General features: G+C 41.0%; 1 protein-coding gene across 1 annotated transcript in view; it reads left to right on the forward strand.

The window, feature by feature from the left end:
* The first annotated feature begins 5,561 nt into the window (after window positions 1–5,561).
* Window positions 5,562–14,375, forward strand: part of RDX (radixin) — a 35,757-nt gene continuing 26,943 nt past the window's right edge. The window contains exons 1-2 of the mRNA XM_041414288.1: window positions 5,562–5,814; window positions 13,982–14,053. Of these exons, the coding sequence (XP_041270222.1) occupies window positions 14,042–14,053 (12 nt within the window). The 5' untranslated portion in view covers window positions 5,562–5,814; window positions 13,982–14,041. The remainder of the gene's footprint in view (window positions 5,815–13,981; window positions 14,054–14,375) is intronic.

The raw sequence follows: 14,375 nt of genomic DNA on the forward strand, positions 1-14,375 counted from the left end.
GTACTGGCAGATTAACTCTGAAATAAGCCAGTGATTTCAGTGGAGGCATAGATCATTTAAAATAAGAGAGTAATTGTATTCAGTCTCTTGTTACCTATTTACATAATGTCAATGCTGAGATGTTTTTGGGTTTTTCTTGCTATTTTTAAAGCAGTTTCATGATTAAGATTTAGCTGAAAACAACTTTGGCAAAAATGGCTTGAGGAGACTGTTGTGGAACATCCCCTTTAAAGAGGCAATGGAGTGTTTCCTCCAGGCATTTTTGCATCTTTTGTGATGCTACTGGAATGCCATCAAAAATGTCCCATATCCGGAAAACACAAACCTATTTCAATTTTCACTCTTCCCCCTCAATATATATAAGAATTCAAAAAAAATTCCCATACTTAAAAGAGGCTGGATTTGTGAAAAAAAAAAAAAAAAGTACTTCTATTTTGAGGTTTTGACATCTGTATTTTTGTAAAACTGGGAGATGACAAAATGTTGAGAATATATTTTGCCTGAAAAGTTGTAACACTCCTTCTATGGTTTTGCTTATTTCTACTTGTTAATAAAGAAGCAAGTAAATGCAGTAAAATTAGAAGGGACTAGGACCTAAAAATGGTCCAGTGATGGATTCCTAGTAAAAAGTTCTACTTTTTATTATGATTTTATTTATTCACAAAGTTTATGGATGTCTCTCAGAATAGTGTACATCCACCTTAGAAGAAACAAATAAAAAACCCACAAAACACAAACCCAACTATAACATAACTCCAAAAATATTTGCTTTGGCTCTAACAGGTGTATACATTTTTCAAGTTTTCAAACACTTGCACCCAATTCCCTGGTAATCATATTAATTTTTTGGGTTTTTTTGCCTGCAGAAATAGAATCTTCAAAAAGTTGTCTGGATTGATGTCTTTAAGTGCTTAGTACATTACATACTATTTATTTTGTTATAACATTATTTTGCTGAAGTGAATATGGTTATCAATGACTTTGGTTTCCAGTGCTATGGACATGACACAGCTACTGCCACAATCTATCTAAATAAACACCACCACTAAAAAAACAGTGCTGTCACTGCAGAACAACTTGTACTTGTCATAATAATTATAACTATGAATGAGATAAAAATATTAAGTGGATGCAAGCAGGAACTGCAGCTAAGTGTCAGCTGTTGGATGACAACCTTATGTATCAGTGAAGGCACATTTGGGTGACACAACACAAGAGCAGTGACATACAAGAAATCAGACAGCTTGCTCCAACCTTTACTGCAAGCAGCTTTATTTGTTAACCTGTCTCTTGTGCAATTACTGAGGTTAAAAAAAAAAAAATCATAACATTATAAAGGTGACTGAAATAATAGATGGAATGTAAGTGCTGCATAATACACACTTGGTGTACAAAAGTTAAATGAGCGAATTATTAACAAGTGATATGAATACTGATTCACTTAGAATGAATTGCTGAGATCTATATTTGGCACTTAAATAAACAGTCCTCTACAAGTGATTCTTCTACTCCCTGTCTTGAGTAGAAAATGTATTAAGATTTGACTCTGCGGTAGGTGGACACCACTATGGTATCTTTGCTGTAGTACCAGTGACTAAAAACAAGGGAAAAGCCAAAAATCTGTTAATGGAAGAGGTCACCATTTGTGACAGACCCTCAGTGATAAAGCCTTTGGGCTTCTTGCTCACCTGGGTCTTAGGCTTTGGGTGAGCACAGTCAGCAAGAGAAACAATGTTCTTAAATATTACACTGGCAGGAATTGATTGGGCTGCAGGACAAAGCTTTTTAAACAATCCTTTGGATTTTCAACGGGAAAGATGTGTGGTGGCCAGCCAGGCTTCACAGTCAATATCAGAGGCTAAGTCTCCTCAGCTGGGGGATCAAATCAATGCGTGAAAGACGGAGCCAGCTGCGAACACTGCGGCTCAATCCACCACTGATTTCACTGTTCTACCACTGCTGTTCAGGTGTTTTGTCCAGGCTTTCAGGTGCTGATCTGTCTCTTCTGTTCTCACTGTGTGTCTCTGAAGAGGAGCATTCCCCTTCCATGTAGCTTTCTGCACACTACATCTGTTCTCCCTCATTACCTGTGCAGGGGATTGTCCTGGACATGGACTCCTGGACTTCTTCACTGGATTCTGGAGGTGCAGCCCAAGTGCAAGATCTTGGCCCTGGAGGGCACCTAAATAAACTTCACACACCCATGGTATTTCAGAGAGGGAAAACCCAAATTCCCCAGGATCATGCCATATTCTCCCTTTTGAACTTGATCAAAGCTAAGACTGTACATACGCATGCAACGAAGACAACTTGGAATTCTCAGTGTTGCTACTGGAACCCTTTCATTTTTATTGGAATCTGGTATGTTAATACCATGCATGAAAAATAATTTTTGGAATTAGATACATTTTATTTTAAATGACAGACAAATTTAACAAGAAACAAAAACTACTACTTTAGACATTTATTGTAATTTCACCAAATATTTAAAATATCTGTGAATTGGATTTATCTGATGACCACAGAATACTTTAAATTCCGTTTGCTTCTAGCAAAGACTTTAAAGGGCAATCTAACATACTGTTTGGAAAAATAATTATTAATGTCCATTATCCTTTTAACAAAAAAAAAAGGCAATTTGGTTTTAGACCATGCAATTAGTAAGAGTAAAATTACCCTGCAATAATGTTAGACAATGTCAGGTCTGCTTCTGTAAACATATTAATAGCTGAGTATGTGTGTTGAGTCATATGTATAATTATTCCCAGAATGGCTGCCTTCCAGGCGTGTAGGCTGAGTCCATGTATAACTCTTCACGTTAGGGGCATGGTATGGGTAGCACTACACTTCTATCCAGGCTGCTGGCATAAATCATAATTGAATTAGGTAAGGTCAAGGTGTTTTGCACACCATTTGAAAATAAAAAATCAGAAATTTCTCATGGTGGTTTTTGGGATTTTTTTTAGTTCTCCTTTCCAAAATGCCTTGTCTAGTAAGTGCCCCTTGAACTGTACATTTGGCTTTAATAAAAGTAAATTCCAACACACAGCTGGGTATTCACTGACTGCTGCTTTATGCTTTTGCAGGTGCACTGAAGAAAATAAACCTTGGCCCAGCAATCATTATTTTCTAAAAGGATTCTAAGATTGATTTCGCAGATCAGGCAACAGAAGTTTAAAATCTGTTTTTTAATGAAGAGCTGGGTTTTGGCATTACTGCTGAAAGACAAACCTTTATGTCTTGCACTTAGGGCATTCTTATCATTAGCTTTATCTTTATAACCTACCTCTTAAAGAACTGCGTAATTTAAGTTGATAGGGGTATCTGAAAGCTCTCTTTATTGCCTGTAGTTCTTTCTGTAGTTTCAGTTTCATGGCTACAAAGAATATGATCTCTAACTACACTTCTGTTTTTACTGCCCTGTTTTATCAGACAAACTGCAATTTTACACCTTGTTAAGGAAGCAAGGTGAGAAGAAAACCACATTATACTGTTGACAAGGAAGATAAGACTATTATTTACCTTGACATTTCTGAGCAATAATATTCTTCATGTAACAGGATAAGAGATAAAGCATATCCTGCAGTGATAATGCACAAACTGAAAGGAACTGGCTTCCACAAGCTATCAACGCCAGCAATGAAACCGAGCCCTAGTGCAATAACCCTACATTTGAGCCCGTTCAGAATGGACTATTTGAGAAGAAAGCAAGCCTTTAATTCGGTCAGCTAAAGTAAACACATTTTATCTGCGCACTCCAGTGAATCACAGCCAATTTATTTAAGTGGCTGAATGAAACAGGGTTTGTTTTTCTGCATTTTGTTTGTTTGTTTCATTTCCCTTGCTCTGACTTGCAGGTAAAGGCCATCTGAACGGGGAACAGTACAATGCACACTAAGGGTGGCTGGTCCGTGAAACTGCGTATCTGCAGACACTGCAAGATGCCTTAGAAGTTTAATGTGCTGCAAAATACCGTTTCACACCAGGATGTTCTTCACAATGAAGAACAGAGACAAGAAGGAATTAGCCACCTTCACTTCTCCCTCGGAGCAAAACGGCACAAACAAAGCTGGAAATGAAATTTAACCCATGTGAGGAAACTGAACATACCTTTAGTAGACTGAAATGTTCAGATTCTGTGATGATGACTTAAGATAAATGCCGGTTTGAAACATACAACAAAATGCATAAAAATATCACAAATTAAACTTAATGTTTCTCGAAAAAGTAATTATGTTCAACCTTATATCAATAATTAATTTTATAATAGTTTGTATTATGTGGTCATTTACATTATCAGAATGTTCTTTAATGTTCTTTTTTATTATTTTTGAAAATGAATGTTCTTTTAATTCTTTTTGAAGCAGCTTTTAATTGAAAATTCCTCACAGTTCTTCCCCCAACTTCTCTTTATCAGACAGCCAGAGGGTGAGGTGTATTAATAGCAGCTGCATGACTCAGAGTTGGTAGCTCGAGTGGATCCCTTTGCACCGAGCTTTGCTGTTTGGCCTCCCTGCTTGGGCTGCCACTGAGCTCCGGGAGCACCTTCACTTCCTTGCAAACAAAAATAAACTGAGAAAGCACAGTGGGGGCTGGGATTGCCTCAACCTCTCTGTCCTTCAGAAGGATTCTCCTCACTGCTATTTCTTCTACATTCCCATTGTGACTGTATTAAAAAAAAAAAAAAAAAAAGAAAAAAAAAGGTGCGATCCCATCCACCAGCGTGACTGTTTCACACGACTGAGCGATGAAAAGAGAGAACGCCCATCGCTGCGATGATATGGAGAGGAAGAGGTCAGTTCTCTCCACTCAGACTGCATTCCACGCTCTTTCCCTGAAGGCATCCCTGTTCTCATGAGCCACCACAGCTCGACCCTTCCCAGCCCCTGGCTCACCGCTCACCCCGCTCCTGCCCGCCGCACCCCAGGGCTGGTGGCATCGCCCGCTCCGAGCCACCCTATCAGGGGAGACACCCGGCCTCCCACCGCGCCCCGGAGCACACGCCTGCCAAAGAGGCGGCACTATGCCTGGCGGGGCTTTGTGAAAAAAGAAAAAAAGAAAACAACCCCCCCAAAAAAACCCCACAAACCACGCCGCCAACTCCCCCTCCCTGGCTCAAGCCTTTTTTTTGAGATTGTCCTTTCCCGCCCGCCCGCGCTAACGGGAGAGCTGCTTCTGCTCATCCCCTCCTCACTCCAGCGAGCAGGGGGTTCCTGAGGGCAGCTCCGCCGCTGGAGCAGCTGCCACAGGCCCCCACGACACGGGCAGGGCTGCGCGGGGTCCCCGAGCACCGGCTCCGCCAGAGCGCGCGGAGGGGCGCGCAACTCCGTACGGAAGGCCCTCCGTCTCATAAGGCGAGCGCTCGCCGCCATCCCCTCACGGGAGCTCCGTGCCCCCACCCCCGCCGGGAGCCGCGCTCCCCGGGCCGTCCCCGTCCCTCACAGGACCCCTCGCGACCACCGCCCCCGCGCCCCTCCGGGCAGCGGCTTCGCGCCGCGCGCCGCGCATGCCCCCCCGCCCGCCCGCGCCGCGCGTGCGCAGTGAGTGCGCAGGAGCCACATCTGATAGGGGGGAAAATCCGAACGGCGGCGCCGGCCGCCATATTGCGGAGCTGTCACAGCGCCCGCCGCGCTCCGCGCCGCATCCCCGGCGAGCAGCGCGGGGCGGCCCCGCAGCGCCTCCTGCCCCGCTGCGAGGGGGCGGCGGGGAGGACACACCGCCCCGCCAGGAGCGGAGAGCGCCGCACCCCGAGCACCCTGCCCTGCGGGCTCGTCGCCCCCTCGGCTCGGAGCCGCGGAGGGAGCGGAGACCCAGGTGAGGCGGGGGTGCTGAGGCGAGGGGTGCGCGGGCGGCTGCCGGTGGGGCCCCGGGGGGGGCAGCGCGGGGGCGGCAACCCCAGGCGTGAGCCCGCCCGCAGCCCTCGGTGGGCGGGGGGCACCGGGCGACTTGTTGCGGTGGCGGGAGCGCGGCACCGCGCCGCTCGTGTGCGGGACACCGCCTCCGAGCGGGACCCGGCTCGCCGAGCCCCGGTTCGCCCCGCTGTGTCGGGGGGGCCCCGGGAGCGCGCCCCGGCGTGCCCGCGCAGCCTGCGCTGCATTATTCATGTCCCCGAGCGGCGCGGCTCGGGAGGTTACACCGTAGTAGACATGTGGCAGTCGGGTCGGGCCAGCTGAGTGCGGCAGTGTGGGAGAATAATAAGGAATTACTTCATAAACAAGTGCTGTGGAGCATCTGTTGCTGTCTATTGTTTTCGACAAATGCGCGTTTTTAAGAGTCCTTAAGTACTGACCGACGTAATGGGCGCAGCGGCCCTGAATGAGCCTTTGTGCATTGTTTTTTTGAATGGATTAATGTTTTGTACAAGTCGTGGGCATTGGTAATTAACCTTGTCTCTTAAAGTTTAGCGCAGATAAGGGGTTTTAGTTTCAACTTTGTGGAATTCACTTGTCTTTTGTCAGTTTCTTAATCTGAACGCGAAAAAAAAAACCTCTTTGGACTCCATGCCAACACAACTAATCACTTTGGTTGTAAGGTGCTGTTAAGCCGTCTTTTCCAGTCTGCGTAACACCCTAGACAAGTATTTCGTGTTCCTCTTTCTAGTACAGACTTTTAAAAAGATTCCATTTTTCAAACTGAGTTACTGGAGTGGCATTTTCTGAGTTTTAAGTAGTTCAGTCTCTGTGGCTGGTTCGTGTCAGCCTTCAGATATATCGCTGCATGTGGCCCTGGTTTTTTTCCATCGGAGGTGCCTGTCGCCCTGTGTGTGCCGCGGGAGCATTTTTGGGGTTGCGTGTGCCCGCGCAGCGCCTCGCACGTGGAGAGGATTGTGGAGATGCGGTTGTTGCTGTCAGCTCCGGCTGCGTTGGCACAGCGCTGCTGGGCAACCTGTGCTCCCAGGGAAGATGCGGAGTTGGTGTACAGTAACATTATGGCTACTGCAATGAAGTTGTTTTTTAATCATTGAAGATGGCACAACTTGGAACTGTTGGTTTAAAAGACTTACCTCTATTGATCTATTGATTTAGCGTGAGGGACTGTGAGAAAAATAAACTGCGAGTCAGTGCAATGTTCCCAGATAAGCAGACTCCCAGCAAATGGCAATTGCAAAGCAGTGGCGTATTTCCAAGCTTTGTACTGAAGTGACACAGTTGTTCTACTAGGTTGGGAAACTGGAGAGCAAAAGCAAAACATCTTTAGAAAATGCATGAAAAAATGACATGGTATGACATGTCTGGAGCTGTCCAGAGAGTTTTTGTTGAGTGCTGACTCAAAGAAAAGGGGTGAAAGTGTGTGTGGAGATGACAAAAAGAGTTCTGCTCTGGCTGTTCCTGCCATTGCAGGGCTATGGTAATAGTACTGCCAGAAAAAGGTTGTTTCACAGAAAATTGGGTAAAGCTGTAAAGAGAGTGAGGATTTAGATCCACCTACAAGCTGCAAAACCAGGAGGGTAAGACATGTAGATGTTATGACGTGAGAAGGCTGTTCCTGGCAGCGTTCCTTTAGCCTTTGCCAGGATAGGTGAACGTCCTTTCTTCTTCAGCAGCCTCGCTCCGCTTTTTGAGAAGGGCTGCCTCTGTTGCCAGAAGTGAAGAGGAAAGTTGTTGTAGGCATGACATCTTTCTGTTGGATGTGTTAAATACATCAAAGCCGTCCTATCGCTTCATATTGCATTAGAAGTCTGTGGGAGTAGAGGAAAGGGAGGATTTTCAAGTTTGTAAATGTAAACAAAGCTTTATACAAACTTCTGGAGAAAGAACTGATTGTGGAAAGATACTGATCCATTAAAGCAGCATCCAGTGTATCCTGCATGCTCAGCAAGTTTACTCCAGAGCTGAAGGAGCCTAGGTAAACTCTTTCCTTTCAACACTAAAGAACTGCTATTGGCTAACTGTACCAATAGGCTAATACTTAGCTGTACTTTGAATATAAAAAATGGTTCTTTTTTCCTTTCTGCTTTAGATATTTATTAAGCACTCCGTGAAGTGAAACCTTCAAGTTGTGTAGTACAAAGAAAAATAAATATTACATTGGCCCAAAACAGCAGTTAATCTTCACACTAGTACATTGCAGTTTAAGAACTCTAGCTAGTTTATATGGAGAATGATGAGTGGCCAGTTCATAGGTTTCCTTTATTTTATGGAACTAGTTGTTAAACTAAACAGAGATTTAACAGCATCATTCAGAAAATACCATACTTGCCTTTGATATGAGATATACCCAAAATTCTGGGCTACTTCTTTGCTAACTGTATGTTTAGAGACAGGATTATTACCCTTGGAAGCAACAGTACTTCTATCAGTTTATATTCATGATTTCCATTTTTGATGGTGCATGCAATGGTAAGATTGGCCGTTCTATCATTGTAGGACTCTTCAGAATCTTTGAATTATTTCCTGTAGTGCACTTGCGGGTGCTTGAAGTTAAGGTTACTAAACTCAATAAATATTAAGTGTATGTAAATCGTGTAGCACGCCTAAAACATACCAGTTAATAAACTGGCAAAACTGCAAGTAGTGCACCAATATTCTTTGACTGGCATGAAGTTGCTTTTAATTGAATACTGTGTTGGCAATTGCCAGGTTTTCATTTTACTTCTGAAGTTTGTAGGAAGTCCAGTTCAAAAGAAATACTTAACTCTTCAAAATGTATTTTCCTATAGATATGTTGAATACATAAACTGTACTAGTTCTATTGCTGTTTTTTTCAGACACAGCAAGCCTATTTCGGGTGTTTCAGAGAAGGGTGGGTTGGGGGAAATGGTGGTTTTAAGAAGGGAAGGATACAGTATATAAAAAAAGTTAGCATGTAAAACTCTGCATGTGATGTCTAGCACTGGTCAAATGTCAATTTTTGCATATTGGGTGTACAATTCAGGGTTGGGTTTTTGGTTGGGTTTTTTTTCTTTTTTTTTTTTTTTTTTTTTTTTTTTAGTTTTTTTTTTTCTTTTTATTTTTCTTTTTTTCTTTTCTTTTTTTTTGTTTTTGGTGAGATAAATGTCTTGTTTTAGTTCCCGCCCTGGTTTGCTTATATTGCAGACAACTGTGTAGGCGGTTGCTCTGTCCGTCTGAAAAAGATTTATGCAGAAGTAAAGTCTGTGGCAAATGAACTTCTTTATTGGATTGCAGCAAGTGTGTCATTAGGGAGCTGTTAGTGTGAAAGATGATTGCCCTGCAGACATTTACAGACTGCTTTGGAGTAGAGACATTTTTGTAGAAATCTGAGACCACTTAGTCAGGTCCAATGGCCTGTGAGTTGCCTATTGCGTCCCCCGCAAAGATCTAAAACTTTTAGGTACCACAAGAAGTGTAATGAGATAAGACTTTGAAAAGAAAAAGTATATTATTTTTAAATAAGTTTCTGGTAATAAATGAGTGAATTATATTGCTGTGGGTAAAGCTCTGTGGTCCCTGACATCTATCTGTATTTAGGGAAACAGATGGTAAACCTCTTGCTCAAGTTTAGGAGTGATGCTGCTGGAGGGACTGCTTCTGAGAGAAGGCCCTAAGCTATTAGATAGGGATCCTGCTTTTGAGTGTTGCCTCTCTACCAGCCGAGCATCCTGCTCAAGCTTTCTGCCTGCTATCCCATCCTCACCTGACCTAGACCCATGGCTGTGTGTATGAATGTTTCTTTTGAAAACAGCTGCTGCATAAATTATTTGACAGAATTTTGGCATCAGGCATTTTATGCACCATCATTTTCTGAAGAAAGCTTTCATTGTCGTCTTTCAACAATTGCTTTATTTGTTGCTTTCTGTGGCATAACTTGAAACTTGGATGATACTGATTTAAAAATCTCAACTGCCTTGTAGTGAAACTACTGTAATTGAAATCATAGCTTTTCACTTCAAGAGAGTTCTTGATGTTCTGGATGATTTTTTATCTGTTTGTGATGTGGAGCCTGCTGATACTTTTGTTGTTTTGGTCCAGAGTCCAGATTACTGCATGCACTTCTGAATGTCCGGAGTGTTGTAGCAGTAGGAAGTCAGCAAAGTCACAGCCTTGTTAATCCTGACTTGGAAGAGGGACCTTTAGGATTTTAAACGCTGAAGTGATGAGCCTTTATGCCTTGTAGGTCACAAGCTGGTTTCAGAATGCAGGAATCAAAAGGAATAACATTCCCAATCCCAGTTGACTGGGATCTTTTTTGCTGTTGGTTCCCTCCCCCCCACACTATTTGCTATGCCATTTCCCATGAGTGTTAAGATTAAAGTAAGTGTAAGTAATTAGTTGCTTCAAAGTTAAGAATTTTGCATCTGCTAAATACAAATTTTTCTGAACTGGCATTAGCAGCAAAAGTGAACTGCCACTCCAGTAATAACAGTGGCAATACACGATATTTTGTCTGGCTGCAGTTTTTGGTTTCTTTTGGCCCAATGTTTCCCTCATGTTTGTTTTGTTTTTAATGTTAGCTGGTGCCAATGATTGGGAAAGATAGGGCGATTTTCTGTTTTTATTCAGTGCTTATTTGATGTCAATGTTTGCAGTTTTAAGATCTGTGAACTTCTTGATTTGTATATAAATATAATAGTTACAAAGCATTTATGTGAATGTACTGTTTCAAAATTGCACAGTATTTTGAATGTGTAAGCATATTCAGGCTGACACAGGCTGTTTTTTTGTATTATATATAGTAAGACTGGCACGGGTTGTTTTTTTGTATTATATATAAAATGAAAATAATGAAAATAAGTTCAGCATAGTTGACTATAAATTTGTATTTGGCTAAATTTTTTAAAAAGAAATTATAGATTTTTTTTTACATTTGTGAAAGATACTGCAAGCAGACACTTCAACAAAAAATACATGGGATGCTGTTTGTTTTGCATAGATTTTAATTTTTTTTCTGTTGCTCATATACTATGGTAATTTCTCAGGTCCATGAGATCTGTGGAACTAACAGTGAAACTTCATTTTTATTGAGTTTTACTTAAGAGCATTCTTACTTTTTGCTGATAACTTTGTTCTCTTGCGTGCAAAAGCATGTCTCCCAGTTGTGCTTTGATGGCATAGGATTAACCTGTAAAACTCTGTAGTAATGTTTCTGATTTTAAAAGTTACCTTCAGGTATTAAAGTAAGTTTTCAAATAAATAATTTATGGTTTGTTGGTAGTATTATAGCAAAATGTTTGAGTAAATCCCAAAGCAAAAATCTGGGACATGTTTATGAATGAATTTGTGGTGATAAAGTGTGTGAGGATATGACAGTCATTGTAGAAATTGCTAGATGCGTTGTCTCTTAGAAAGACCTCAGAAAGGAATCATTTGATAAGACAGCTCTTGGTCCTGTGCCATGTGCTGTCATTGCTCTCCTGGAGACTGGACTCCCTTATCAGTCATCTTACCGTACCCCTTCTTTTCAGTGCCGTGTAACTAAAGGCACAGGAAGGTAGCTGTGCTACTTTCTGTTCCTTTTGGTACTGTTGAGTTGGCACGCTTACAAAATGGTGGATGAGAATCTAATTTAGCTTTTGCATCCTTAATTAACTGAGTATAACTCTAGGACTTCAATCTGCCTTCAGTTTTTCAAGCACTGAGCCTTTGCTGTCAGAGGTGAGCGCAGGGATTACTACAGCTTGGAATCCTGCTAACTGTTAGCAGATATTAGAGCCAAGCTTGTTTGGCTTTCTGTTATTCTCTTGAATTTTTCCAAGGTGTACATTAGGGAAAAAAGGGAGAAGAGGAGGCAGTCTCTTCTCTGAAAGGGAAACATATAGTTGAATTTTTATCAGAAGCCATTTTTTTTCTTCCTCCCTAGGAAGCTCTTGTGGTTAAAAGCAGGGGAGAGGAATAGAGAAAAGAGCATTCATAATGTTCAAGGATATAGTTAACAGTATCTTAGAACAGTAGTCTTACTGCTGATGTCCAGTTGTTAGAAAGATAAATGACTTGTCAGTAGAATTGCCGTGTTAAGGTTTGGGGCTTGACATTCTTCAACCATCTCAGATCCGGGGAAAGTTAGCAAAGTTTGGAAGAAGGATATTTCATTGATAGTGGGCACAGGGAATGCAGAATTCACGAGCCACAAGGACGTTTGTCAGAACTTCCAAGATATGGAAGAAAGAAACAAAGCCAACTCAGCAACTGTGCTGAATCAGCTCCAAGTGGAGAAAATGTAATTCTGGCAGGAGGTGACTGTGACTACAGCTCCGGGCCCGCTGATTCCCTGAGCCCAGGACTCCAGAGGGTAATGGCTGAGCATGTGGCGTGATTGGCAGGAGAAGTGAGAGAATCACTGAACCAGTAGAAGGTAGAATGTTGATCAAGAAGAGAGCCATGTGACCTGTAGCCAATAAAACATGACTGCTTGCTGAAATGTATGAAAGGTGTGAAGTTTGGATGATTGGGGTGCCAGCCTTTGGTGTGTTCCCACCCAGCTCCCTGCTCTGAACAGATCAGAATAAAGAAATGGAAGTGCCTTGGCTCAGTGCGTAAATTGGCACTGCACATCAAGCAGTGAGCCTGCATTTGGGACATGACTGATACTGTCCAGTTCTCTAGAGTATCTTATGTAATTAAAAAAAAATCTAGTGGGATGTAATTGTCTTTATGCTAGGCAAGCAGAGTATTATTATACCTTTAGAGTTGGGCTGGATTAGTTATATCGTAGTGAATGCAACTGCAAGATAGTGTTTTAATGTTTTCAGTCTGATTGTTCATTAAACACAGTTTTGTTTCGTATCTGAATTATGCTGTTAGATCTCTGTTTCTGTAACCTTTAGTCTTATCATTTGTTTTCTTTACCAGCCAACAACAATTATGCTTCTTAAAGTCTGTTTTCATCCTTTACCTGTTTTTCTTTAAGTCTGTTTTCAAACAGATCTCTACAGATTAGAAGAAGAAATAAAGAATAAAGTGCTAGTACACCTTAAATTGCTGTGCAAATGTTTCTAATATTTACTGTATTTTTATTGCCAAGAAGCAAGGAAAATTTTCTGTAATTTTTTTGGTAAAAATACTTTATTTTTTCATTTTTCTTTATGAATGAAAGATCAGTTATACAAAAACTTGTTTTTCATAACTGGATTGCTCTCAAGTATTCTGTTTTTCTCTTGCTTTCTTTTAAGCACTTCTGAAGATTTTATTCATCTCTTGCAGCTGTGGGGTTATAATAATGAAATTTCATATTATTCTGACACTAGCATGTCACAGTCATTTTTTTTAGTATAAGTGTAATTCCAGTTAATATTATTTTTGAAGGCAATGTAGTCTTTGATGCTCCTTGCAAACCAGCAACAGTCTGATTTGTGGAAGTCATTACTGTAAGTGTGTGCAGGAAGGTGACTAGCTGCTTGCTCTAAGTTAGAAGGAGTTGAAAAGGAGGAGGTAGGATGATATCTCCCAATAACTTTGCAAGCATATGTTTTCAAGGCGTAAAAACTTTTTTGGAATACAAAACAATAATGAATACTTTCATCACCACATAGATATAGCCTTCTGCTTAAAAGGAAAAAATCAATGTTATTTTAAGTACAGCAGAATTTCTTCCTTTTTTTCTGTTGGTGTATTTGCATTTCTTTTCATTTGGGAAAAATTACTGTAATTCCTTTGCTGAGAGAAAGAAATTATTTTATAGACAGGAAATAAAAGTTTTGATGCTTGAAAATTATTAGTGGGATTTTTGTCTTCAGGATGTTTCTTATAAATAATGTTAGAGGTTTTTAATAGTCGATGATGTATGATAACAGAACCTTTAAAAGAATTTTAGCACTTAGGGAATTGTTGTCTCTTTATTGTAACATTACTGCATAAATGTTCTACAGAAAGTAGGAAGGGTGTTACTGCTTAGAGACCTGTAGATTCTGACTCTGGCTAAATTAGTTGCTCTTTCTATATGTCACCTATTGAGAAGTGTATTTTGTACATGTAGAGCACTTGCATACTTGTATAGGAATTTTTATACTATTTATACTGTTTACTGTGATTACTGATTAATTTTAAAACAACCCTTTTAATTTTTTTTTTTTTTTTTTTTTTGGCAGAGGGGTGCAAAGAGTTTTTGGAAGATTTAATTGGACAGGAGACTGCAGAAAACAAGAAAAATGCCGAAACCAGTAAGTAGCAGATTTATATTCATCTAAAATCTAGGAAGGTTTTTTTACAAAATGTAAATAAGAGATAAGAGATAATCTTATAACTGTTCCAGTTATTTTGACTCTGCTCTTTCTAGATTTCATAAGATTTGATCATGTACAATTGAAGTTGAGACAGTTTAGTACCAACATGTGGAAAGAAAGATCAAGAAAGCTTGGTACTGCAAATTGCATGGAGGACAGTTGGAAATGGGAGCAGTACTTGAAGCCCATTTGGCTGGCAGAAGGAGTGACTTTTCAGGAATTGTTGACTTTGCGATGAGCTGACTGACAGTAGTTACTG

Source organism: Onychostruthus taczanowskii, unplaced genomic scaffold (genome assembly GCF_017590055.1).
Source record: "Onychostruthus taczanowskii isolate IOZ18803 unplaced genomic scaffold, ASM1759005v1 scaffold105, whole genome shotgun sequence".
NCBI lineage: Eukaryota > Metazoa > Chordata > Aves > Passeriformes > Passeridae > Onychostruthus > Onychostruthus taczanowskii.